Consider the following 27,909-nt stretch of genomic DNA (forward strand, 5'->3'; position numbering starts at 1 on the left):
GAAGCTCGCTGGGAAAAGAGCTCTGTTCTCTTAACTGTATCCTGGGAAGGAAATTCCACAATTCCCTGGAAACTCTCCATCATGTTTTATAGCCTCCCTCACTGGTAAATCTGCCTGACATATAACCTAGGTCTCTCGCTCTGTAGCTGAAGACCCCCCCTCCTTTTCTCCCCGATGCTTATTAGAGAGACTTGGATGTGGACTTCTAAAACCTTGACCGTGTCATGGGACTCTCTTCGCTTTGTCTTCTTCCTGCTGAATCCCATGTACTCCTTAGTCTGCACTGCTCTTCTACACCTCAATTAGGAGGGAACGAGACTTTGCAGCTGGGCCCCCCCCTCCTCCCAGGGGACCAGAACACGCAGCACAATTGGCTCAAGCTCTTATCTTCCCTGCCACGCCCTCCAGTGCTGCTGGCTCCTGCCTGAGGGTTAATAAATCTCAGGCAGATGATGCTTTGTTCACGATTAGGATTCATTTCCATTTCTAATGCTGTTTCCTCCTCTGTTTCAGGTGACCGAGGCCCAAAAGGAGAGAAAGGAGAGAAAGGAGACAGAGCGGGGGCTGCCAGTAAGCAAATTCTGTTGGGGTCCCTGGATTCTGTGTCAGCACAGGTGTAGCTGTCGCCCCACAAGTTTGCCCCACGAGTTTGGGGGTCCGGAGGCTGGAGCCACGGGTGGGGGCTCCAGTGGCTAAGGAGCCCTCTACCTGCTTCCAGGCTCTGCTGGTCCAGGAAGAGATAATTATACTCCAGGGACACAGGCCACATTTCCAGACCTGGTGTAAATCCAGCAGTTGTGTGGAAGGATCTGGAGGCAGGCTGCCCAGGCTCCCTCCCAGCTGCTTCAGCCGCTAGCTGTGTAATCTCTGTGCCTCAGTTTCACATCTATAGAACGGAGTCCTTACCTCACAGGGTCGTTGTGCAAATTAAGTGAGTTAATCCATGTAAAGTGCTTGTTACAGTGGGCTGGACACATGGGTAGGACTCAGTAAGTATTATTATTATTCTATGTAATATACCAATTCAGACATACTTCCTAAAATCTTCAGAGATGCTTGCCAAAATTCAGTTACTGACTTCATTAAAATGCATGACTTCCCTGGGTACTTATGTGGGAAGAGTTATAGAGGCAAACAGAATCCCTTTTGTTTTCCTCCTTTGCCACTAACTGAGCAGCGATGCTGGAGATCTCATTATTTGGCAGAGCACCAAGTCTAGGGATGGGCATCTTTCTAAGGAGAGTCCTTCCTAAAATGTTTACAAGGGAAGCCAGCTTATCTAGTTATGACACTCTTTTCTAGGTTTTGTTTCCCCCTCAAAGGGCTACATGTAGAACATTGGAGAGATTGCCAGAAAAGAATGAGTCTCCTGGCCAAGTTTCAATGAATAGTCTCCTAGCCAAGTTTTAAAAAAATACTATCATGTAGTATTTGTCGGGATCTGAGATGCTGCCGTCCTGTGTGAAGGCATCAGCAGCTTGTCCTCTTCTAGGGCATCTGTGCTCTAGTCTTGGCTCTCTGGGAAGACTGGGCCTGGGGAAGGAGTGCCTGCCCCCAGGTTCTGCTGTAGACTCTTGGGGGTAGACAGACACCACTGCAGAGTCACACCTTGGACCCAGATGGAGGGTTTCCCTAAGGCTGATCTTTGGTTTCAGTAGGTGCTTAAAATGGCACTTCCGTCCGAGTCACGCAGGACCAGAAGGAGACCTGGCTCCCGAATGGTGCCCTTTCCCAAGGTGCCCTGAAACTTTACCTTGCCTCCTCCTTCCTCTGCCATTCCCTTTCCCGGGGCAGTGATTAAGGATCAACCAGGAAAATGTACATGACAGCACTTTGTCACTCTAAAGTCATGAACATACCTGAGGATGAGGCATGCCTAGGCTTTCCCTGGGCTCCACACACCCACCTTACCTCAGATGCTGTAATCCCCAAGGCAATATGTATGCTTCACAGTCTGTCTAGCATTATCTGGAGTTCCTTTCAAGGGCAGCCAAGGGCTTTACCGGGAGTGTCCTAGCTAGATGAGATCTGGTGGACCCTGCAGGAGCCAAAAGGAGAGTTTTGATGGCAAAGGAAGGGAGTCTGGATATTATCTATGACAGCTGTGACAGATCTGAGTCACATTTATCTAATGGGTTGGGTACCATACTTTGTCTTTGGGGTGCTGGCTTCTCCTGCTCTGTTTGTTGACTAGTTTCTGACGGAAGGCTGCCAAGGTAGCTAAGAAGGACCGTGGCATTTAGCCATGTGAAATAACTAACTCCTGATGGGGTGGCAGGGAGGGAGGAACTGTGGGAAGATGACCTTTGAGAGGGAGATCAGAATGCTGCCCAAATACCAGAGGGGCTCTTGTCAGGAGCTTTTTGGCAACTGTTCTTCAGCCAACTGGAGAGGAGAGAGGTCTGCACTGCTGAGCCTGGGGAGAGATGGTGGTTGTCAGTCACCATTAATCCCAAGGAGGCTTTTGTCACTGTTTCCCTAGCTTCCCCGTGCCTGGTTTGGTCTCTGAGGCTGGGAGCACAGTTTGGGGGGTGGGTGGGCTCTGAGCCATGGTGGTGTGGGGCTCCCCCAGGCATGGGTGGGGAGCCTGCAGGAAGGGCATCTAAGCCACTTGGCCCTGGAGTTTATTGACTGCCCTGCCAGAGGCTGATGTCAGCTCTGGACAGCTCCTCCTCAGGGACTACCCATATTCTTTCCTGCCCTGAAGAGGCTACACCCTCACTGGAGCCCAGAACTCAGACAACAGCTCTTTCACAAAGCTCTAAGCTTTTCCTTCCTGTCCCCTGACAAGACCCAAAAATGTCACCATTGGTGATGCACCTGGAAAGTGAGGTGGCTCAGCAGAAGACAGCTCCATTGACGGGAGGCTTTACATGGCATGTGGAGGAACATGGGAGACATGTGCGTCTTGTAGGAAATTGTAGGAAACAAAACTAGATGGCCATCCATCCATGTCCCCACTTTCAGAGGCCTGGAGTGGAGAGCTGACTCTCCTAAGGCAAGCGCAGAGGTAGAACTGAAAACCTACACCTCTGACTTTTCTAATTCTGGAATGAGAGCTTAGGCCCCTGGTCCTGAAGAGTAGGGTTGGGCTCCTTAAAACTTCTAGTGATTCCCTCACCTGGAGAGACAGATTTAAAGGCCTTAGGCTGCTGGGGGACCATTGACGCAGCTCAGGGCTGAGATCTATGCCTTCCCACGGCCTCCATCCCCCGGCCTGCCTCTGACCATGCCAAACCCGCACTATATTCAGCCTCCCGGGTAGGTTTCCAAGGAACTCCAGTCCCAGAGGCATTAACTGGATCCCTGGGACTGAGACTCTGAGGAGGGAGCCAAGGATCATCTTTCAGAAAAGTGCGGAAATTCTGACAAACCCTGAGTGCCCGCTTCTGGGGGTTCTTAGTCATCCCCTGGGTCCAGGGCAGCCCCACTGTAAGATCTAATGGATGGAACAAGGAGTTCTCAGCACCAGAGCTCTACCCTCCTTCAAAAAGGACTACTGTGGGGGAGGCACACTCCGCTAACCCAGCTTGTGCCTGAGGCCATGGACCCCTTACCAAACGCCTCTCACCTGCAGCAGCAAAGGCCTCAAGTTCCAGCAGGTGAGGATGTTACTACGTTAAATGAACTGATGAGATAAACAAGCTAGATACCCCTTAGGTCAGAATCAGAAACTGGGGGTTTTCCTTTGAAGAGGGCATTACAGAGAAGACTTCTCAGGACCCCTGTTGTAAGTAAGTATTAAAATATTTTTCAGAACAAGACCTTGAATTGTTTACCAATGTTTTGGTCTGGAGTCATAGGATTTTAGAGTTGGATGGGGTTTCAGATCAACTCCTCTCCCACTCCCAACCCATCCCACCAGTTCACTGAATAGAGAGATGGAGAGAATCCCCACAGTCCCCTGGCTGGGTCATGGCCAAATTGGGTCTAGAATCCAGATCTCCTGATTTCTGCTTGAGGAGAAGTTTTTTTTTTTTTTTTGAGACAAGAGTGATATCAGTCTGATATCAAAAATCATAAGGTGATAAACATTCTGTTAGATGTTTAGCTTTTGGGAGTTTGGCCAGGAAAAAAAAATTACATATACACATCTCAAGACAGAAAGACATTTGTTTTAACCTCGTATATGGTCCATTTGTAAGAAAAACAAATAATATTTTTGCAGTTAGGGGATGGGTAAAGGATCCAGTTTTGTTTAAGTCCCACACCATGAATTTAAAGCAGGATATAAGTTCAGATTGTTTAAAAACTTTTTCTCAATTTGGTTTCACATGGAAAAAAATATGCAGAGCGACCCAGGGGTAAATTCTAAGCCAGTGCTTGTCGTTATCAGCGGCAACTCAGAAAACTTGAAAAATGTTGAACACCTTGTGTGTGTTTTCAATACTCAGGGAAGTAAGTTTGTGTGTGGGGGGTGGGCACCCCCGTGTACAAATATAAGGTCAAAATAAATTATCAGGATGGTGGTTTCTAGGTAGTTTTTTTCCATAGCTGCTGAGATGTTTCTATCTGTTTTTGAATGAGGGATGCAGAGAGATCTTTGAAGTCCGTGAATTAATTCCCTTCCTCCCCTCCCTGTCCCTCCAGCTGACTGCCCCAGTGCCCAAGGGAACCTGGTGAGGATAATGTAGCAGCAGATGGTAGCATGCTTTCAGGCGTGGAGAGGCAGAGCTCCTGAGCCTTTTTATACCATTATATTTCTGTATTTATGGAATCACATACACATCCTTAATTTCTGATACAACTTTACTACCCCAGCAACAACACGATTTAAAAGTAAACCACACTTCAAAGAAAAATTAACCACTCACATAATACAAACAAACTTGTACCTGGTACTTTGAGGAGGCAAGTTTCTGTGCACATTATTTCACTTAATTCTCATAGTCATATTCAGGAGGCGTGATTACGTCCATGTTAGAGAGGTGAATGAGGCTGCCCAAGACCACCAGAGTTCATAAGGGCAGAGCCGGGACACACATCAGGTCTGTCTGGCCTGGAGCCCACTCTCGTCCTGCTGGTGCCATCTTGGATTATCTTTTATTCTCTCTGGCCTTTGACAGCGTGGGGTCCTCATGGGCTACTCTGTCTTAGTGGTTTAGTGCGAAGGTACCGATTTCCTTCTTAGCAATTCTCAGTTACTTTTCAGGTGCTCTTCCCTGTCTCAGAGTTCGCTCTTACTTTCCCCAAGCCTTGGCTGCTTTACCTGTGTCTGTGGCTCTGAGATAGGCCAGGGCAGAGTTCTCGCATGGGAGGCTCTGTGAAGGCCAGCGAAGCCCTTCCCACCTTGCTTGTTCTTCCTGTTCTTTGTGTTTGTGTAAACTGAGCACAATAGCTTTACTGAGCTACTGCCTGCAGAAGCACCCAGCACGTATCTGGCAGCGTTCCTTCACTCACATGCTTGTTCAGTTTGCGCATTCATTCATTCCTTCTCTATATGCTTATATAGTGAGTGCTCGGCAGATACAGACACCAAAGGAGGCGTGGAAATGTGTTTTTCAGATGCTTCCACCCCTCAGTTTATGTCTAGTAACTGAAAATACACTGGGACACAAAATGCAATCAGGAAAATTGTCCTGTGGCAAACTCTGCTGAAGCAGACGGGAGACACCAGAGAGAAAGAAATGAGGGCAGGGACATGGTAAAGGAGGTGATGCCGGGAACCAGATAGAAACCGAGCAGGGACAGCAGAGACAGCAAAGGCCTGAAGCCCAGGAATCAGAAAACAGGGCTGGCATGGGGCTGGCTTTGGAAAGGAGCAGAGGTGAGAGAGATGGAGGCGGGACCCTCGAGAAGGGAGGAACTGGCCTCCCTCCTTTCCATCAACAAGAAAAGATAGGTGTGTGGAAGGAAAACATTCAGGGAAGAGATCATTGGTTTATAGTAATCACTTATTTAGCAAACATTCATTTAGCTTTCGCTATATATCAGGCACTGGCTGAGGGCTGGGGAACAGTGATGAGTGAGGCTTGCCCTTGCCTTGAGCAGCTCCTGGTCTAGCAGGTGAGAAAGACATGTCAACAATCACAGTGGAGTGTGGCGAGGGCTATAGTAGACATAGGTACAAAGGCTAATTTTGCCTTCTGTTGTGGGGGTCAGTCGGTGATGAATCTTTGACCCAAGTCTTGAAGGGCAGGTTGGTGTCCAACAGGTAGATGTGGAAGGCAAAGATATTCTAGGTAAAGAGAAGCATGCATCAAACAGTAGAGCACTGTCAGATAAACCCCAATAGTTGGGCATGGCAAGGGTTTGGAATGTAAGAAACAAAACGTAAGGCCAGAGAGGTATGTGGGGATCAGTGGTCAGGAGCGTAGGCTTGGCCCCTGGGCACTGGGAAGCAGAGATGGGCTGTAAGCAGGGAGTGATATGGCAGCAATGGGAGGAGACTGACCAGCAAGAGAACCAGACTAGAGCCGGGACCAAGGGTTAAGGGGGCAGAGGCCATAAGAACAGAGCATCAGCTGCCCTCAACACTTCGACCAAGGCCAGGCACACGGTAGGCAGACCCTCCCCATGGAAGGCCCATGTTGCAAGTCTGTGTTTCTCTGCTGCTCGTGTTCCTTCTCTTGACTGAGCTGCCCCCTTTAGAAAGTCCTGTTTTTCAGAGACATATTTCTCAAGAAGAAGATGAGACATGAGCTCCAGGGGAGCCGCACGGGCTGTGGAGTAGCAATCCTGAGATCCGAGTCCCCTTCTGAACCAGGGGCTGTGTGGCCCCTCAGGCCACTTGCTCAGCCTCCCCAGCCACAATTTCCTCTTTTGCCTTCTGTTCTGTTCAGAGGATGAGAGCTGGCCTTCCAGACGTTCTAGTTTGCCAAGAGCCTATCTTAAGCCTTCCAAAAACAAATCCGGTGACTTTTCCTGAGAGCTTGGGAGTGAGCCCTTCCAGGCGAGCTTTCACATTGCTATGCATAGTTCCGCTCCCGTTAATCCATGCTGCTCTTGGTTTGATGGCTTCAAATAGATTCAGGAGGGCCTGGGAAGACAAAAGGCCTGGCTCCTTTAAGAAGCCAGGTGGTAAAGTGGTGGGAGGGTGGGGGGGTGTTGGGGGGAGCTGCTGAGACGTAGGAACAGCTGAGTCAGCTGTGTTACATTCATTTCTTATAACAGGGAGTGAGAGAAGCTGCAGCGTGGGCCCCCAGCGAGGAAAGACTGCTCAGGCAGGAGAAAGGAAGCCCCCTTGGGGGAATTGGGTGCTTCTTGAGCGGTGCTAAGAGGTCATTAACAGGATGCTATTACTTATAATATTCTAAATATATGCTAAGTGAAAGCAGGAACCCACTGAGGGCCAAAGCTGAGGGCTAGTTGCAAAAAATAAGCCAGTGTTTGAAGTTGATGTTAAGAATTAGCAGCCGAGTATGTGAGTGGAATTTGGGGAAGGTTTGCTTCTTTGAACTGTTGGTCTCATAGGGTATATCGTGCTTGTGAGTGGAGGTAACTGGTTTGACTGTTCCCTAAGCACCTATTCTTTCTATGGTGAGTGAGGGAGGGAGCATGTCGCACGCTGTGTCTTCATTTCTCTCATTACCCACCTTTAGGTGACCCTGCTGTGCCTATCCTTTCAAGGGGGCCTGGAGGCAGCTCCCTCGAGGCCTGGCGTTCCCAATTCCCTGGCAAACATGGGGTGGTTTCCCAGATTTGCCCTGCAAGAAAACTCTTCTAGTAAAACAAACCTCAGACTGAAGGTGAGCAAGGCGTTTTCTACAAAAGCAACGCCTTGGAACCACTGAAGAATTGCAATTTTGATCTTTGATGTGGGTTTTGTACGAAGAAAGTTTTAAGCTGAGATGTACATTAAAACCAGGAATGGGCAAACTGTTTATTTAGAAAGCAACTCAGACAAACTCAGGAATTGTTCCTAATCCCCATGACCCTGCGCTCTCTCCCCTTATGCTGGGAGGGAAAGCTGGCTGAAGGCACTGCAGACAGAATCCCGGAGGTCCCCCCAGGTCTGTGTGATATGACTGGTCAGCTTTACCTGCCACCGAGTTAACTTCACAGCTCCACCTCCCCTCCTGTCCTGACAGTGGAAGACACCCGTGGGGTGTACTTGGAACCACTTATCTAGATGGACTTCCTTGCCCCTAGAGCTGGATTTTAGCCTCTCTTCTCAAGAGCGCTGTTGTGGAATCCTGGTGGAAGAAAGAGAAGATGACAGAGGGAGGCGAAGCCCGTGGACACCCTGGGAGGTCTTGTGGATGCTGTGGTAGGAGTGGCCATGGCTGGTTTCCTCACTGAATCAAAGGCTGGGTGAGGCCCTTCTCTAGTGCCTCCATCCCCCACCACCATCCCTGGGGTTTATATTGAGTTCAGCAGTATTTACTGAGGACCGACCACCCCAGTCACTGAGCTCATGCATATTTCAGAACAACTCTAGGGTGTGTGTCATTGTCCCATTTAACAGATAAGGAGACTATTCAATTACTTGCCCAAGGTCACAGAGCTAGAAAGTGGTAAACGTGGGGCTAGAGGCAGGTCCTGTCTTCAAGGATTTATAATATGGGGAAGCATCCCAGCCAGGGGTCTCAGACCTTGAACTTGAAGGAAAGGAAACAGGGCAGGGTGGGGATAGTGTGAGTAAAGGCAGAGGGTGTGAAAGAGCCTTCTTAGGAAAGGCCACTAGTCCTGGACGTGAGACCTGGCGGTAAAGGCAACCGGTCCCTGAAGCCTTTAGAGGGATGCCATACAAACATCGGCACCTCCTCCCAGCTACAGGCGTGACAACAAGAGAGTTCAGTGTCACTGATGTTCTCCTGGCTCTACAGCATTCTTCCTAGTCCTAAAGCCTGCTGACTCGCACTGACCTCTCACTGCCCTTTGAGATCCCAGGAGCAAAAGCAGAGCAAAAGGCTCCTGCCTCCACCAGGGCCACCCAGGAAATTCTCGCAGATCCAGCTCAGAGCAGAGTTCTGGGTGTTAGTGACATCCTCCCATTGTGGTGGGGCGAGCTCCTGGTTTAGGCCTGGGCAGGAGAATGTGTTTCATTTATAAATAAATGTGCTTCATTTATTATTTGATCAGACACATTTCATTGAACACCTACTAGGAGCCAGGCAGCTACGAGTAGTGTATTGGATAAACAAAATCAGCCAAGACAAACTCCCAGTTTCCAAAAACTATGCAGTAGAGGTGGGGAGACCAACGGGTAAGTCGACAGTTAAAAAAAAACCCAGCATGACAAGTGCACTGACAACTTAGGAGATATTTCTGCTGCTCCTTCTGCTGAGCCAAGTCCTGAGCACCCTGTGTGACCCCCAATCAAAGACACAGTATGTGGCCCACCGGGCTGCGGGTCTGGAGACCCTGGTGTGGCCACTTTATCGTGTGACCTTGAGAAAGTCACTTTCCTTCTCTGAGTCTCAGCTCCTCACCTGTAAAATGGGGATTATACCACCCTCTCAAGAGGAGGGCTGCAAAGATCAAATGAGACCGTCTAACAAAAGTGCTCTGAGGAGTCTGCACAAACTACTATATGAAGTTAAGAGCAGTTTACCATTAGGAAATAGCATTTTATAAAGTGCACCCACAGGCCAGACCACATTATAAAAGCAATGCCCTCCAGCAGAGCCTGACCAGAAATTCCTTAGTTTGCTTGTGGGATGGCTCCTGTCCTTCCCATGTGGACCACATTTCCTGTGCATGTCAGGGAAGAGAAGTGTCATGCCTCGGGAAGGACGGAGCCCAGCTTGCCCTCCTCAGGGAAGTGGGGCGCGGAGCCCCTGTGCTGCAAGCCGGCAGGGGGCATGGGGAGTTCTTTCTTCACAAGAGAATGCAAGTTCAGCTTCCTTAATGGGCAGCTGGTCCAGATTATCCCTGGGGCTCTACTCTGCAGCTGCAGAAAATCAGAGCCTGTTTTCCCAGCCCCATGTGTTTATTTCTATTCTCCACAACCTCCTTTCTTTGGACTTGTTTTGCTTTGGCAGGGCCTGGAAGTCAGGATAAACAAGCCGAAGGAGCTGTGATGTTTCAAGCTTAGGCTGGCTTTTCTCTGCTCCTTTTTTTAGAAGCAAAGTTCCCTGGGCTTCAGGACCCTTCTGATGCACAGCCAAGCAGGTTCTGGGGTATTTAGGGATCAGTTCTGTTCCTGGAGCCCCTCAAAGGGCTGTGAATCCCGTTCATCCATTCATCCCCCCTCACTCACTCATTCAGTATGATTTGTTGAGCAGTGAGATGTGCCAGGCTCTCTGCCTGCAAGTGGGGCTGCACTTGGGAACCACAAAGATACTGAATGGCTGTCGCTTTCACAGAGTGTACGATGTGAGTGCACAGAGACCTGGAAGAGGGAATGGCGCTGTAATATTTCCATGTGCGGGGTGCATATTGGGGCCACAGGTCACGGAAACCCTCCCAGAGGAGGTGACATCTACATGCCTTACTCACAAGGCCGGACAGTTGGTAAGTTGTGTAGCTAGGGCTGGACCCCAGATCTGTCCCTTCCAATTGTACTTCTCAATCCTGACTGCATGTGCATCCCCTGCGAACCTTCCAAAGCTACACCCCTCTCCCCAGCCCCCGCACTGGTAGATTTTAAAGCACCCATACTTCTTACATGCAGCCCAGGGCCGAGAACCACTGCTGTAAGGCGCTTTCCCTTACTCCTAAAGACACTAATTACTGCAGACCCCATGGGGCTGTGGGGACATAGATGAAAGGACTTGACGTATAGAGAGGGCTGTTATTAAATATTTGTCCTGAGTATTCAGCCTGACAGTCGACTCTAGTTTGAAAGTGAAAGGCCTTTGCTTTTCTCCGTAGCTCCACCTTGTAGCAGCTGTGTGACCCTGGGCAAATTATTTGACTTTTCTGGGCCCATTTTCTCCTCTGTTAAGTGAGAGCCATAATAACTAACTCACAGAGCTGTTGTGAAGAATAAAGAGAAAATGCACTATGAAGCCCTCTGCACAGTGCCTGACATGCAGTGGGAACCGAGTATACATTACTTCCCTTCACCGCCTGTCCCTGCCTTGAACTCTCTCCTGGGTAGTGCCTAGAACGTGGCTTTGTTGTCGTTGGGTTTGGGGGCGGCTTTGAGCCAGGTGTGGACAAGCCCTGCAGGCAGTAGGTAGTTCTAAGGCTACCCCAGCCCTGGAAACTGGTTCTGCGATGGTGGCTACTGGCCATTAAGCTGTCCTCCCAGACCCGCTGAGGGGCCAAGTAACAAAGCCACTCGGTTGTGCTCCCACCAGATGCTGGAGAAAGAGGAAAATATTCCGCCTCTTGCTCTCCAATTATAACTGCAAAACCCAAAGCATAGAGAGTAAAATAAGGTAGAAAATAATCAGATGAGGAAACACTGGAGCCATCCAGAGGTGCCAGCGCCCTGTGAATGAAAGCAGACGCTGGTTTTAAAATCCTGGAATGGGTTCCCAAGAGATCCTGCAGAGTTGCCTTCCATTCCCAGAGGCGGGAGGAGCAGCTGTCAGGCGTGGTACAGAGTGGGGAGGATTCCTGTGTTTGAAGTGGGAGGGGGACGTGAGGCTGACGTCCAGGACCCCCTCCAGCTCTGGGGCTTAGGGGTCAGAGCCAGGGGAATCTGGGATAGTCCCAACCTGCTTGCTCTGGGACCTTGCTTTTCCTACATATATATTTACAAGGCAAAGAGAGCAAAGAAACATTTGTTTTAGGAAGAGAATCCCCACATATTAGATTTGTAAGGTCTGTGCTAGGAGGCCCAGAGTGGCCTCAGCCTGAACGCTCATTTCTGGACCACTCCGGAGCTGCCTTGCTTAACGAGTCACATCCAGCTTGCATTAGCGAGCAGAAAGTTGCTGACAGCAGGAGCTGGTCTTCTGCCGACGCCCCTGTCCCTCTCCCCTAATATGCTAAGGAGCCAGGAACTGTGCCCTGGGGAGAGCAGAGGAAGTTAGGAGGAGATTAATCCAGTTGGAGGGATGAGCCCCTCCTTGCTTCTGCTCCCCACACAGCCTGGTTGCTTTGCAAAGAGGCTTTCAAGGATATGATCCCTGCTTGGGCCACGGTATCCAAGCCATCCTCAGCAACACATGAAGACCCCTCAGAGCTGGCCCACAGGTTGCTAGGCAAAATGCTGGCCAGCCAGGGGTGAGAGATCACAGTGATGGGTGCCCATGATGTGCCAAGTCCTTGACATGTGCTATTGCTCCCAATGGCCACCATTATACTAATTTTAAGAAGAGGGTAGGTGTAGAGAGGGTGCTTCTGACCAGTAGCAGAGTCAGAATTTGAACCCTCTTCCTGAGTTCTGAACCAGCCTCTTTCCGCTGTTCCCTTCCCATAGGGATCACCATGACCAGATTTTCCTCCATTCAAATTCCTGAATCCACCCAGCACCCAAGAGGCAAGTAGCTAACCAGCCCTTAGATGGGTGTGTGGGATTCCCAAGTGCTCTCTTTGGGCCTATTTGGTAGCAAGGACTAGCGACTCATAGGGTCACTTCAAGTAATGGGGGTTTATAGTAAGAACACTTGGGAAGATTTTGGTCTTGGGAAGACTAGGACTCATAATACAAGTGGCCTTGCAGAGCCTAGAATGGGAAGGTCATTCAGAATCCAAGGCAGTTCTGGGGGCCACATCACTACGGGTTCATGGCTTCACTCTGGTGTCTCATCTCCAACATGGCCTATTAATTCCACAGTTCCTGCCTCTTTTTGCTTGTGCTTCTGCTCAGCTCTCTCCCTATTCCCCCAGCTCAGATTCCTCAGAGAATCTGGGTGGTCCTGCTCATCTTCATCATAGAGGTTTGGACAGAACTCTTGAGCCAGACCAATCATTCATGGCCTTACCCATTGTAAGGAAGTGCTCGCAGGCTGTGAGCATGGCAGACACCTTGACCAGCTTGTCTAATGCTAATCTTATCACATCTGATGTCAAAGATAAACAAAGCCGGATGCTAGTTAAAGCGGCCAGGACAGGTCTTCGTCAGTAATATACTATTGCAGTAGGGAAAAGAGGCCAGTGTGAACTGAACTCTACTCTGATTTGTCTAGAGGTGACCGGGCATTTTCAAGGGAGAATGAGGGGGTAGGGAGGGGGGTGGGTGGGGGCTCAGTAGAGTCAGGGAAGTGAAAAATTACAAAAAGCAGGAAGGGAGTTGGTCCCTCTGAAACCCCTCTGGGTTTGCTAACTGGGGCTTATCCGAGTTAGGCTCCTCCCTCCACAGAGGCTGGGAGATGGGGCCCTGTCTTCAGGTGTTGGCTGGAACAAACAGTAAATTCTTTTGATAACCCTGAGTTTTCTCAGGCAGCCACTTTAAGGGAGGCTAAGGTCATCCAAGGAATGCAGACTTGAGCTTTTAGAAATTATGTTAGTGTTTGTTCAGGTCTTTATAGGCCAAAATTGAGGCCTAGTTGATAAGAGGGCTCAGAGGAGCCTGGCTACAGTTTGGTCAAGGAGAGAATCCTTGTCACTGATCCCCTCAGTAACCCTGGGAAGTGAGTGTGACAGGTGAAGAAATGAGGAACAGAGAGTGTCTTGGTGCCTCTCAGACTTAGGACGAACACTGGTAGCCTGCCTTGACTAGCCCCTGCCAGTCCCCTCCTCCTGGCTCGCCACTCTCCTCGCCACCCCCCACTGCCTGCCTTGGATTCACTCCTGTGGCACTTAGCAGGGGAATTGCCTGGAATTGCCTTGCAGCATTTTTGTGTCCAGAGAAGAAGCAGGGTTAGATACCTCTGTGTCTCCATAACTGGGTCAATACATGTTTAGAGATCAGCCAGCAATAGGGAGTCTAGAATGATCTACAGAAAGGCAGCACAAATAGATGCAACCCACAGTTGGGGCCCCCAGGGACTGTGTGCACAGTGAGCACGTGGTCTTTATCCTGGGGTGACACCATTGCTGCCTGAGCTGGTGGGATCAGTGGGTAGGCACAGCACCCATTCTGAACAGTCAGGCACCGAAGGTTAAGACTGGAACCAGACAGATGCAGGAATCATGAGGCATTTGGCTGGGGATTCTGATCGTACTAACAGTCATGCATCCATCCATCCTTCTGCCCTCCACCCCATCTGTTCACCACACATTTACTTAGTGTTTCCAGCCAGCCAGGCACAATATTAAGTACTGAGGGATCGTGGACAAATAAAATATCATCTCTCTTCCCAAGGGAAAATGGGGTATGTACACGTAACCCTCAGAGATTGCAAGCTTTGCTCAAGCTCTCTCATGCAGTGTCTTCTGGTCTGAGGAGCACCAGCCCTCAAAGGGCAGACAGCACTTACTTGTCTTCGCATCCTTCGCATCTAGTACAATTCTGGAATGTGGTGGGGATTGTGTAAGTGCATCTGGATGGGTAAGCAAATGAGTAATTGAAAAAAGAAATACATACATTGATAAAGATACACATAAAGAATTAACAAAGGTAACACATCTTCAGCACCCCAAATCTGTGCACAGGAGGTAGAATCACCCTGGACTTCAATGAATATTATCATTTCCCTCAAAAGCTAAGGCTGGTTTATCTTTCTCCTGCCTGGAAACAGTGACATGTTCGTTTTCAAATACACACTCAGTGGTAGCCATGCTTCACAAGGGCATCCCTGCCATCTTGGTCCTCCTATAAGACTTAGGAGAAGCCAAACTGTTCTATGAATTTTGGGTAGAAGCATTGCAGTTCAAGGGTTAAAGTAATTGTTTTTAATGTAAGTGCTCCATCAAAAGGCATCACAGTTGTGAAGCAGAATTAGTGGACTGTGCCCGGAGATCTCGTGAAGAATGAAGGACTCTGGGAGAGAAAGGAAGGTGTAGATGGAGAATTGGCTCAAGGATTAGGTCTCAAGTTCAGGCTCCAGCTCTTCTACTACTAACTGTGGGATGACCTTGGGCAAGACACCTCACCTCTCTGGGCCTCTGTTCCCTTGTATATCACATGAAGAGTTTGGACTATTTGATCTCCAAGTCTCTGCCAGCTGGAAAATTCTAGGCTTCTCCATCATTTGTGATGATTAGAAAAATCCCAAAAACTGTGTGACTATTACCTAAAAGTAGCTCCATGCACTAGGTAATGGTGACATCTGTAGCCCACAACTAAGCTTAAGGAGGTTGTTACCAGAGACATTCCTAGAAAATGCAAAGCTTCCTGGTCCAGACACCATGCCTTGTTCTTTTCCACAGTCTAACCCCATCTGTGCCTCAGCCCCAGTCTCTTCACTGAGGGCCTGGGCCAGGGCTGGAGCAGATCTGGGGTCCTGCTGCAGGAGGGCGGATGAGGGCCTCATGGTTGGTCCCAGAAGTGGCCTGGGTAATGGGCAGGGTCAGTAGAGCAGGTCAGTGAATGAGGAGGCGGGTTCTATAGTCTGGTGCTTCAGCTAGGCAGAAAGCTCCAAGCAGAGGTTAGAACCACTGACGTTCTGGGAAACTTGCTGGTGAAATTATTGAGCCCTGTGATCTGGGAGAGAGCAAGGAGGCTGCACAGCCGTAAAGGGCCGGTCTCCTGCCCTGTGTTCCCTGCATCAGCTTCCTCCCCTGTGGTTATACAGAGACAAAGAAGTGATGCTTCTGACCTGGACTTTGATTTGAAGGGACTCTTCTCTGTCTGCTTCTCTGTATAAAAGGGGAGAACCTCTGACCCCACATCTTGGGCAACAGGGAAAAAAGACAGAAGCCTGGCCCTGTGAACATCTGAGTGTCCCTGCTATGGCAGGGGGGACAAGGAATAACTCTGCCCAAGACTTAGTGAGCTAGGGAGGGGGACAAGCTGTCAGTCAGAAAACTCTCCACTTGTTCTCCAGGTTTTTGGTGAGGAACAGCTATTTGGTATTTCTCTTGGGTCTTCCAGACAAGAGATGGAACACTGACAGCGCTCTTCCTGCAAAGAGTGGGGTGGGAGCGGGCCTTGTGGTCGCTACTGTCCTCTCCACTTGCGAACTGTGGGCATATGTGCAGATAGACTCCAGTCTGCAGAGTAGGGACCCCAGAACAAGAAAAAGAGTTTGATATTCTCTTCACCGGGGGGGCTCCCTTTATGAATCAAAATCAGATATCCACATGGGGAATGGATGGGGGCAGGGTTTTCTGCAGGGTTGCTGAGCCTGATTTTGCTCAGGAAAGATATTCCAGGGCTCGCTGAGGTGGGATGCAAAGAAGAAAGGAAAGGGGCCTGTCAGCAAGGGGCAGCTATTAAGGGAAGTCACATGGAGCAGTGAAAGCCAGAGGTCCCTCTCGCTCATTATGAGCACTCTTGCCTTTTGCCCTCCAACTGGGCCACCCCTTTTGCTACTGGCCTAGGAATGCCTGGGTTTTGTACTGTCAGAAACCCCTGCCTTCCATTTTCCTCTCCTGTCATGTACAAGGAGAGGCATCCCCTTGACCCAAGTAGCCCTGTACATGCCTCGGGGACCACTCTAGGTGGGCCTCTGAGGAGGAAGCTCCCTGGACTTACAAGAAGCGTGCTGGGGGGAGGGGGCATGGGGGTCACAAACCAAGCTGAGGCCTCACAGGCACGGCATCTGATGATATGGGGGCTGACACAGCTGTGGGGTGAGAGCATTGGGAATGGTGGTTAGTTGCTTGGTGGGAAAGCTTTGCCCTGGGGCAGAAACTGCTGGGAAGAAGCAGAGTTTAAACCCTCTGCCCACAGAAACCCGAACCTCTTAAGTCCTGACGTCTTTCCCAGGCTGGAGAGGGGCTGCTGTTGCCGTCATTTGGTGATTCCGCAGGGTGTTCCAGGAGGCGGCATCATTGCGCCGGCCTGGAAAAGAGCCGCTGCGGCCCCCCTATAGCTCTTCAGGAGGCCAGAGATACTGTTCATAGGACAGCCCCTTGGACCATCTGAGTCCCTGAATTGGGCGGTTTGCCTCGTAATCAGATCAAACCTCAGCCTGTGGTTTTCCCAAGGGAGGTATCCGCAGAGCCAAGCTTTTGTGGGGGGGAAGAAAAGGATGCAAAAATCATAGCTCAGTGCAGTGTTCCATAAGATGGAGCTAGAACAAACTGTGTCATCTGGTTTAGATGAGTCCAGGGGAGGTAATGTGGCTTTCAGAATCATTTTGATTCTTTTGAGGCATGCAGCATCTGCTGACCCCATGGGCAGGTGACCGTGTTCAGCCTCCATTGAGGGAAGAAGCCCTGAATCTGGAGGATCTGGGGACAAGTGACAAGGGATAGGCTCCAGTGCTCAATAAGCCAACCCTGGTAGGGTCTGGGGGAAGGAGAGTCCTGGGGGCAATGACCTTGTTTGGTGGCTGGGGAGGATGGGGCATAGATCAGAGACGTCCTTGAAATTGATGCTATGAGTACTGTAATTATGGTTACCATATGTTTCCAGTTTTTTGAAGTTGTCCCATTTCTAAACATCCTTTTGTCGCTTCCATTTACATTGAAGTGTCCTGAGAATTTCAGTATTTCAGCATCCAAATGACACCTTCCAGATTTCCCCCAACACCCACCATAGTCACATGATGGACCGTGTTTCTATTTTCTCCTTTGGAATGTATGGTCATTGTACCAATAGCCTGAGCTCTGGGTCCAAAATCCAGGACCATCCCACCAAAAGAAGCCATCAATGAGTAAGTGAGTAGAAGAGGCTATGATGTAACAAAGAAGGCATTAGAGCCAACGGATGCCCTGATGGCTGATTCTCCATTCAGTCTCCCACCAAAGCCATAGGCTGTGGGGAGCTGTGTCCACTAGACAGGACCTGCCCACTTGAGTCTATATTATCTGAGTTCATTCATTCATGCATGCTTTCATTTTGCATAGCTTGGGCATCTTGGTGTACCAGGTATTATATCCAGCCACATGATCTTTCCTCAGAATGCTCACAGTGTCCTAAAAGAGTAAATAGGCAATTATTACATGAAGTGATGAGTATGTCCACAAAAGGGGCCCTGGCCAGGTGTAGGAGACCAAGCGAGGCATTTTGGGAGATGGAATATCTAAGCTGAGATTTAAAGGAGAAGAAAAGCTTAGGCCAGAGTACAGAGAAGGGTTTTTCTGAGGTAGGGAAGTCCATGTCCTCCCTCAGCTCATTCAGGTCTCCACTCAAGGCCTTTCTTGTCTCCCCATCCAAGATGGTGCTTCTCCTCATTCTCCAAGTCCCTTCCTTGTCTCCTCGTTCAAGATGGCGCCTCCCCTTATTCTCCATTCCCTTTCTGTGCTTCTGTTCCTGTCTATGCACTCATCACCACTTGGCCATAGTTATATTTTTATTTGTTTCCTAGCTTTATTGCTAGTCTCTCCCACTAAAATATCAGACCATGAGGGCAGGGACTTTGTTCATGTATGTATCCATAGCTCCTAGAACAGGACCAGGCCCCTAACAGATGGTCAGTCACTTATTGGCTAAACGAAGCAGTGAATGGAGTGATTTCAGGCTGGCCAGAGCAGAGAGGATAAGGGGGACTCCCTGAACGTCAGCCCTGGCTGCTCACGCCGCACCCAGCCTCTTCTTGTTATTTTGACCCAACACCCTGAACTCTTGCCTGGCCTGCTCTGGGTCCCCAGCATTCTCCTGCCACTTCTTCCTCTACTTATGACCCCACACTGAGGCTTCTCTTGGAGGCCTCCTGGCTTGGCGTGGCCCACCGCCACCGTGACAGGGTGCTGACAGAGGTGAGGCAGGTCTCTGAGAAGTCAAGGCTGACGTCTCAGCTGCAGCCAACCCACCCAGGGCCAAGCCCCCAGCCAGGGCCCAGGCCTCATTTGCTGCTGCTGGCTCCAGGTTAGCTTGTCATTACCACTCCCAGGGGAGTTTCTTTGTCTCAGACCCGGCCTCTGCATTCCAGCTTCTCTCCAGCATTTCTGTGTTCTCTTGCTCACCCTCAGCCTGTTTTGACAGCCTAGCGGGAGATTGTGTTTTCAGTAACTCTCCATGGGGAGAATGGTCAGGGATGAAGGATGCATAGAAAACAGCATTAAACATTGCAAAGAGCCTTTCAAAATCATCATGCTGTAGTCTTTCACTATCGTGCCAATGGTGTGGTTTCCTGGTGACTTCTTTGGTTCCCCTCTGCAGGATGTTCTGGGGTTTCCCCAGCCTGGGCAGCATGTAACAGATACGTGGCCAGTTCTGACTCCTCTCCTTTCTCATGTGGCACAGACTTGGGGCTTATCAATTCTGCCATCTCCTCCAGGGGTCTACAAATGTCTTTGCCAAGTTGCAGTCATTAGATAAAGGAATCCCCTAGGCCACCTGGCCGAAAAAAGAAAAAGAAAAAGTAGTCCAAGTGTGCAGTACTTATTGGGAGCAGAACTTTATCGGGTTTGCTGTTTTCTCTGGCAGTTTACATAGGGGTTTTCTTTCATTGTGCTACCCACTTGTCACTGTGTCACAATAGTGTCCCCACCTCCACCCTACATGTCCCAGGTGGTTTCTGGCTGCAAAAAAAGACAACCTGGACCTCTTCCCTGGCCTTGGAATCACTAACACTGAAGCTGAAAGGAACCTTACAAATCATCTAATCCCGTCACTCCCAAATGCCAGGCCTCACACATGTATTACCTCAGAATCATTTGGGACACTTGTGAAAAAATACAGATCCGACTCCCACCACCAAGACTCTGATCCACTAGGTCTGAGTGAGCCCCAGAATCTGAATTTTCACAGGCATTCCTAATGATTTTGATGTGTGGCCAGACTTAAGACCCAAAGACCACTCCAATGTCTTGTCAAGGGAGGAAGCTCAGGTCCCCAAGGGATGAAGATAGCCCCCCGTGAGTGGAGGGCAGGCAGGATGCTGAAAAGGACATTCAAAGAAACACCAGGAGACCCGTGCTCCCATCCCAAGTCTGGCACTAACTGTGTGCATGGCCCTGACACTGTGACTCTCCACCTGAACCCTGGCTTTGAGATGATCTTCAGGCTTTTTTCAGCTGCTCCAGTGTTCTTTGAGTCCCCAGAATGCCCCACTGGAGAAGTAATGCATGGCATCGTAATGCGAAAGAATGAATCTTCATTCGTTCATCTATGCAGCAAACATTTACCGTCCATTTCCTACACCCAGGCTCTGTGCTAGGCAGAGTTTGTAGATGAATGGGCCCGGGTTCCAGCCATTATGGAGGGGAGCACACTAGGAGTGCCCCCCGTGTGTCAGGTGCTGTGCTCCAAGACTTGTACAGGTCATTTCACTTAGTCTATGAAACAGCCCTCTGCATTGTCCCTGTGTCACAGTTGAGCAAATGCCCTCAGAGAGGCTATGGGACTTTCTTAAGGTCATCCAGGTAGAAAGAAGAGCCTTCTACGTGCCAGGGGCTGTTCTAAGCTCTTTACATCTATTGCCGTATTTCACTGATTCTGTGACACACGTTTTAACATCTCTGGAATCAGGAGGTATCTAGCAATTGACATAATTTGCCACCATAACTGACAGTGCTTTTTCCTTCTTTTGTTGCTGTTAGTGCCTTTGAGTCGATTCTGACTCCTAGCAACCCTGTGGACAGCAGAGCAGAACCCTGCCTTGTCCTTTTGCACCACCCTCTCACCTTCCAACACTGTATCAGACAGTGCTCTGCTGCTGTTCATAGGGTTTTCACGGCCAGTTTTTTTGAAAGTGGGTGGCCAAGTCCTTCTTCCTAGTTGGTCTTAGTCTGGAAGCTCCACTGAAACCATAGGTGACCCTGCTGATATTTGAAATACCAGTGGCATAGCTTTCAGCATCACAGCAACACACAGCTGCCACAGTATGACAACCACGGACGGGTGGTGTGGTTCTCTAACCGGGAAATGAACCCAGCCCACAGCGATGAGAGCGCCAAATCTTTATAGTGATTTGCCTTAAAAAAAAAAGTGGCATCTTAGATTTGGTGACCTACTGTCTCCCGCTTACAAAGAGTAAGTGGCAGAGGCAGAATTCATACCCAGGTCTGTTGGCTTCAAGCATTTTCACAGCCTAGTGAGAAAGTGGACATGAATGATAGACCATAGGGCTGAGACCTTTCCCGGGACCTCTCCACCTCCTGAGCTGCATAGCAGGGCCACCTGCCCATAGTCTTGATCATCCCTTGGTTTCCTTTGTTCCCCCTTCGCCCTCCTCCCTGGAACGCATGACTGCCAGTCACCAGGTCTCAAAAGGCAGAAAGGAATCCAGCAATCATGCTCATTGGTGTTTATCCAAAAGAGTTGAAAACTTATGTCCACACAAAAACCTGCACACAGATGTTCATAGCAGCCTTGTTCATAATAATTGCCAAAACTTGGAAGCAACGAGATCTTCAGTAGGTGAAAGGATAAATAAACTGCAGTATATCCAGACAATGGAAGATTATTCAGCACCAAGTAGAAATGAGCTATCAAGCCACAAAAAGACACGGAAGAACCTTAAATGCATATTACTAAGTGAAAGAAGCTGGTCTGAAAGGCTACATACTGAATTATTTCAACTATATGACACGCTGGAAAAGGCAAAACCAGGGAGACAGTAAAAAGATCAGTGGTTGCCAAAGGTTAAGGGGTGGGGAGGGATGAATAGGTGGAGCACAGAGGATTTTTAGGGTGAAACTATTCTGTATGATACTGTAATGGTGGATACATGTCATTATACATTTGTCCAAACCCATAGAATGACAACACCAAGAGTGAACCCTAATGTAAACTATGGACTCTGGGTGATAATGATGCGTCGGTATAGGTTCATTGATTCTAACACGTGTACCACTCTGCCAGGGATATTGATGGTGGGGGAGGCTGTGCATGTGTGGGGGCAGGAGGTATATGGGAAATCTCTGTACCTTCCACTCAATTTTGCTATGAACCAAAAACTGCTCTAAAAAAATAAAGTCCATTAAAAAAAAATGGTGGAGAGAAGAAGGCTGATAGAGGGCAGGGGTGACACACCGTGGTTTCTGCTGGCCACAGTCGTGGCCTTGGCTGTAGCCCCAGCCCTCTCTTCCCTCTGGAGGAGAGGTGTAGTGGGGAGTTAGGGAAGGTCCCTGGGTGGGCCCTGGTGTGTCCAGAGCAGAGTAGTGACTGTGGGCTCTCCCTGCAGGTGCCGTGGACGCCGTGATGATCCGGCTGGTGAATGGCTCTGGGCCGCACGAGGGCCGCGTGGAGGTGTACCATGACCACCGCTGGGGCACCGTGTGTGACGATGGCTGGGACAAGAAGGATGGGGACGTAGTGTGCCGCATGCTGGGCTTCCGCAGCGCAGAGGAAGTGTCCCGGACGGCTCGATTTGGGCAAGGTAAGGCGCTCCAGAGGAAAAGGACACAGGGAGAGGGCCCAGAAATCCTAGGACTGGTTGGTCACCTCTCCAAAGCTCGAGTACCCTTGACAGCAATCCTGCCAAGCATCACCTGACCTCTGCCCACATACTTCCTGCAACGGGAGGCTCACTGTCCCCCAGGCAAGCCGGTCTGTCTTCAAACAGTTCTGGTTATTAGAATGTTCTTCCTTTCCTTGAATTGACTTCCTTTCTTTTCTTGCTTCCTGTCAGATTCTCCTGCTGACCCTCGTCTCAGCACTGTCTCAGGGCACACATCTAATCCTACTCTCCTAATCTCCATCGCATTCTTATTGTTACTTAACGCTTATGTAGCACTCACTGTATGCCAGGCTCGATTCTAAACACGTCATATTCACTCATTTAATTCTTACAACACTATGAAGTAGATACAGGTATTATCCCCATTTTCCAAATGAGGAAACAGGCAAGAATAACTAGCCGAAGGTCACACAGCTAGCAGATGGCAGAGCCTGGCTTCAGACCCAGGCAGGCAGCTCCGGAGTCCGCACTCTTATCCACTCTGCTGGCTGCCCCCGCCCCTCTCTGAGTCTTTTCTTCTTTGGATGAATATCTTCAGATACTTCATCTTATCCTCAGATGACAAGATGTCAAAGCCTTCACCATTTTGGTTGCTTTTCTTCCAACGTGCTCAAGCACATCTCCCTTCCTGCAGATGGTACAAGACTTTGAGCAAGGGGAGACCCCTCCCAGGCAGACAGCTGATTTGAATCATCTGTCCCTTCCCTGTTTCAAAGAGGATGGCTCTACCCCAGCTGCAGTCACCATCCATGACACTGTGTCTGTTCCTCAGGCCAGCTCTCTGTATTAGTCTACTCAGCTGCTGTAACAAATAGTACAGACTGTATGGCTTAAACAACAGACATTTATTTTCTCAGAGTTCTGGAGGCTGGAAGTCCAAGATCAAGGTGTTGGCAGGTTTGATTTCTCTTGAGGCCTCTCTCCTTGGCTTGTACATGGCCATCTTCCCCCTGTATCCTCACATGGTCCCCTGTGTGTGTCTGTGTCTCCTCTTCTTATAAGGACTCCAGTCAGACTGGATTACAGTCCACCCTACTGGCCTCATGTAACCTTAGTTGCCTCTTTAAAGGCCCTATCTCCAAACAGCCACATTCTGAGGTCCTAGGGCTTTGGATTCAGCATAGGAATTTTGAGCGGGACGCAATTCACATAACACTCTCTATACCTTGGCAAGCTTACTGCGGCCATCACCCAGGCTGATATGAAGATCTACACAAGCTGAGAGCACTGGCCATGGAACCCTCCACTCCTTACAGCTGCCTTTCTCCTCATCCCCGCTATGGGCTGCCATAATCCTTGCTCAGAATCTTGTCCCTTAGACCTCAGTCACTGTTATGGACTAAATGTTTGTGTCCCCCCACAAATTCATATGTTGAAATCCTAACCCCCAATGTGATAGTATTAGGAGGCGGGGCCTTTGGGAGGTTCTTAGGTCATGAGTGGAGCCCTCATGATGGGATTAGTGCCCTGATAAAAGGGACCCCAGAGAGCTCCCTCATCCTCTTTCTGTGAGGATACACAGGGAATTCAGACTACAACCGGAAGAGGGCCCTCGCTAGAACCCAACTGTGCTAGCACCCTGGTCTCGGACTTCCAACCTCTAGAACTGTGAGAAATAAATGTCTGTTGTTTATAAGCCACCCAGTCTATGGTACTTTGTTACAGCAGCCCGAGCAGACTAAGACAATCACATTGACCGAAAGTGACTCTTGGTGAAATCTCTTGTGACAGCTGGCAGAGAGTGGCTGATTGACCCCACACATTCGCCTCTCTACTTAAAGGCCAGAGCCCAGGGAGTTCAAAGGCTCCAGCTCCACGGAGGACAGCCCACCAGGAGAGAGAGAGCACTTTCCTCCCACTGAAAGTGTTGGGCTGGATATCAGCCTGTTTTCTTCAAGGAAAACTGCCATTTCTATTTGCACGAAGAACAGAAACATTAGGAACAGTCGTTGCTTTTCCAGTTTTGGTTCTAATAAGGACTTCTTCCTAATAAGTAGAGGTAAAACATTTTTGGAGGAAAAAAAATCAAACTTTTTTAGAGAAGTCAAAATAGGTTGTTTGAATGTCATGGGCAGTGTTAGCCTAGAACTGAGACTTTGCAGACTCTTTCATTCCTCTGTGATTTTTGTATCATGTGACATGTGGGGAAGCTCTAAAATTCCCAATCGATTCTTTAAACCAGTCAGTGGGAAGGTGGACTTGCTTCCATGTACACATCAAATTTGCACCATTATTTCCCCTTCATAGTTCAATAACTTAGGTCACGTGATATTCGAGACCTTGACAGGTAGAGGCCAGGTGTTATTAATGGGTATGCAGAGGGGAAGGAGGACCTGGGTAAGGGAAGGGACTGACCCAGCCGAGGCTTGCCCAGCACCCTGTCTCCTAGCCCATGCTGCACCCGCTTCTTTCCACTGCAGTTTCTAGGCACCTTCCATGGGCCAGGTGCTAGGCTCAGTGCTGGGGTACAGAGTTGAACAAACCTAGTCTCTGACCTCAACATGTTCCGTTTAGAGGGTGAGACAGATATTCGTAGATTCTAAACAGCATCGTAAGGGCTATCATGCCATAGCAGTTTGGGGGCAGAAGGGAGGTGATGCCCGCCTCTCCTGGCAGCGAGAGGGGCTGTACATCAGGTCTGGATGCCCTCTGACCACAGCCTCCTACCCCACCGTGCCTCGACTCTCAGTCCTAGTACCCTCACTCCTCAGCCTCCTCCCCGCACTGGCTCTGTTGCTCTCCATGCCTTCTGGATGCGCTTCCTGCCCTGCCAGCCAGGACTGCAGGCCCGTCCCTCCTCCACTCTCACCCACTCCCCTATCTCTTATCTGGTGGGTCCCTGGGTCCTAGAGATTCTACCAGCATCTGCCTCTCTGGCATCCCTTGGATCTGTCCCCTCCTCTTTGTTCTTACTGCTCTTGCCTTAGGAATTCAGACAGGGGAGGGCAGTAGTTAGGAGCTCAGGCTCTGGGTCAAAATCCCATATCTGCCGCATACCAGCTGGTGACCTGGAGCAGATTTCTTAACCTCTCCAAGCTTCAGTCCTTCCATTTTGAAGGATAACTGCAGGCACTAAATGAGATCAGGTACATCAAGCAGTCAGCACAGTGTGGGCCCTGTTGCACACGCCTATTTGCTGTATGTTGGGTGGAGGTAGGGATGTCAGTCGAGGGGGATGTGGTAGCAGGTCTAATCCTCCAGGAGCTGCTCCCCTCACTGCTGCCTCACCTGCACCTCCAGGCTGGCTCCTGTTGCCTTCCTCCTCATGGCTGCCAGGGATCTTTCTCAGATGAGCACATGCTCACATCACTCTGCTGCCTGTGTCCTCAGTGGGTCTTGATTGCTCTCAGGATCGACTCTGGTTTCCTTAGCTTAGGACTCAAGGCCCTTCCACCTCCCTCTCATCCTTCATCCTTCAGCCACATGTGTCTGCTTGTGTTCTCTGAGCTCGCATAGTTGTTTCATGTCTCCATATCTTCTCATGTGCTATTCCTTCAGTCCGGAATGCTTTTCTCTCCTTCTTCATCTAGCTCCTTCCTATTCAGCTTTTAAAGTCCGCTCAGTTATCACCTCCTGAGGGAGCTTTGCTGGTTCCTTCCATCCCCTGCTACGCCCCCACCCTGTGATGTAAATACCCCAATCTGTGCATGTCTCTATCACAGCACCTCTCCTCTCTCCCGATCACTGAAATATGTATGAACATCTTGAGGGCTTTCCTTTTACAGCTCTAAAACCCAGAATTGTACCTGGGACATAAAAGGTACTGGATAAATGTGAGGGGAAGGAAGGGAAGGAGGGAGAGAAGGAGGCAGGGAGGGAGGAAGGAAGGAAGGAACTTCTGCGCCTTTCTAACCTGAGTCCTCCCCAGTGTAACATGAGAAACTGCCAATCCCTGGCAGTTCTCTCAGTGGTCTGGCACCATAAAATTTTTCCTGGACAGGGCTCAATAATCAAATTATCAGTTTCCCTGGGAAAAAGCAAGGAAAGACCTAAATGAGAGAGACCTAAAGAAGTCTCTCTCATTTTAATTTAAGTGTTTTTAAATTTTAAATTGGCCCAAGAGCTGTTGGAGAGGAAGCGAATGTGGATAGAGAAGATGGAGGGGTGATGGCTGGAGCGAGGTCTAGGAGGAGATGGAAGGGAGCAGAATCTGGTCGAGCTGGGAGTTAGCCTTGGACCTGCAGAGAAAACTTTTCTGTGAGACAGATGGACAGAAGAGGTGAGGATGGATGCAAACACAGACAGAGTTGTAGGTGGAAGTGGGTGCATGGAATTGAGAGTGTTCACCTAGAATCATACCGTTATTACCATTTTTTGCCCTTTATTTCTAAGATAAAATTTAAATACTAGCAGATGGCTTAGTGCAAGGGTCAACAAACACTAAGGGCCAGGTAGTAAATATTTTAGGCTTTGTAGGCCAGATGGTCTCTCTCACAGCTACTCAACTCTGCAGTTGTAGCATGAAAGCAACCATAGACAAAATGTAATCAAACAGTGGGGCTATGTTCCAATAAAACTTTATTTACAAAAAAAGCAGGCAGTGGGCCAAATTACCCCCGAGTTTGCCACTCCCCAGCTTAGTGTTCGTGCTGTGAACTGTGTCCTGTGGCTCTGTAAGGAGCAAGGACTGCACTGGCTGGATGTCAGAGGCCGGGGTCATGGTCTTTTCATAGTTATAGGATGAGTCACTTAATCTTTCTGGGGCCTCACTTTTCCTGTCTCTTAACTATCTGTTGGATAGCTGTCCTGCCTACCTCTGTGTAACTGCTGAGTCTGTAGGATTCAGTGTAACTTATTCCTTTTATGAATATCACTCTAAATAAACATATAGGTGCTCGAATGTTAGCTCCACAAGGCAGAGATTTTTGTTGTTGTGTTATCGTTTATGTTCATTGATGTGGTCCAAACACCCAGAATAGTGCCAAGCACAGAGCAGGCCCTCAAATATTTGTTGAATGAGCGAATGATAAGGATAAAATAAAATCTCCACTTATTCCAACAGTGTCACCTTCAAACCACCCCTAGTGCTGTAAATGTCAGAAGACTTGGCCTCTAGTCCCAATTTTGCCTCCTCAAGATAAAACATCCCCGCGTGGCTTCATTTTCCTGATCTGTAAAGTGGGCACAGAGTACCCTACCCTGCTCACTGAGAGGGCTTTGTCATGGAGCTCCAGGAGAGGGCCTGTGTGGAGGTGCCCACCTCATCCAGAGCAGGGCTCCTCAGACTCGAATGCGCGTGTGAATCGTGGAGATCTTGTTAAAATTCAGGCTCTAATCCAGGTCTGGGCGGGCCCAAGACTCCACATTTCTAACAAGCTCCCAAGTGGTGCTGACACTCCTGGTCCTCGGGCCACACTTTGAGTAATCAGATGTCCGTTCTCAAGCTAACGTGATGACTGGTACCCAGGGTCGTGGGAGTTCCAGCCTCTCTGACATGGTGAGGGGCAGAGATGGTTTGTGGGTTAATTGGCCCCTCAGCAATGCCCCATGCTGCTATCTATCTGCAGCAACTGCAGGTATTCAGTGCTGCTGATTTAAAGACCCTATTCTTGTTTTATTAACTCTCCCATGATCGAACATTAGCCAGAACTCCCTGGCTAGACACCAGCTAGAGTTTGGAGGTTCGTGATCCTATATTCGCATTTGAGCTGGTGACCGTGGTTCTGTTCTGTATTTGTCAGTCTCCTTTATTTGCTTCTTTATTTGCTTTGGGTGTGACTAATCCCACAGA

General features: G+C 49.3%; 1 protein-coding gene across 1 annotated transcript in view; it reads left to right on the forward strand.

Moving 5' to 3' along the window:
- Positions 1-27,909, forward strand: part of SCARA5 (scavenger receptor class A member 5) — a 113,996-nt gene that overhangs the window by 82,736 nt on the left and 3,351 nt on the right. Inside the window, exons 6-7 of the mRNA XM_058550443.1 lie at positions 514-570; positions 21,903-22,097. Of these exons, the coding sequence (XP_058406426.1) occupies positions 514-570; positions 21,903-22,097 (252 nt within the window). The remainder of the gene's footprint in view (positions 1-513; positions 571-21,902; positions 22,098-27,909) is intronic.

The sequence above is a fragment of the Diceros bicornis genome, chromosome 11 (assembly GCF_020826845.1).
Source record: "Diceros bicornis minor isolate mBicDic1 chromosome 11, mDicBic1.mat.cur, whole genome shotgun sequence".
NCBI lineage: Eukaryota > Metazoa > Chordata > Mammalia > Perissodactyla > Rhinocerotidae > Diceros > Diceros bicornis.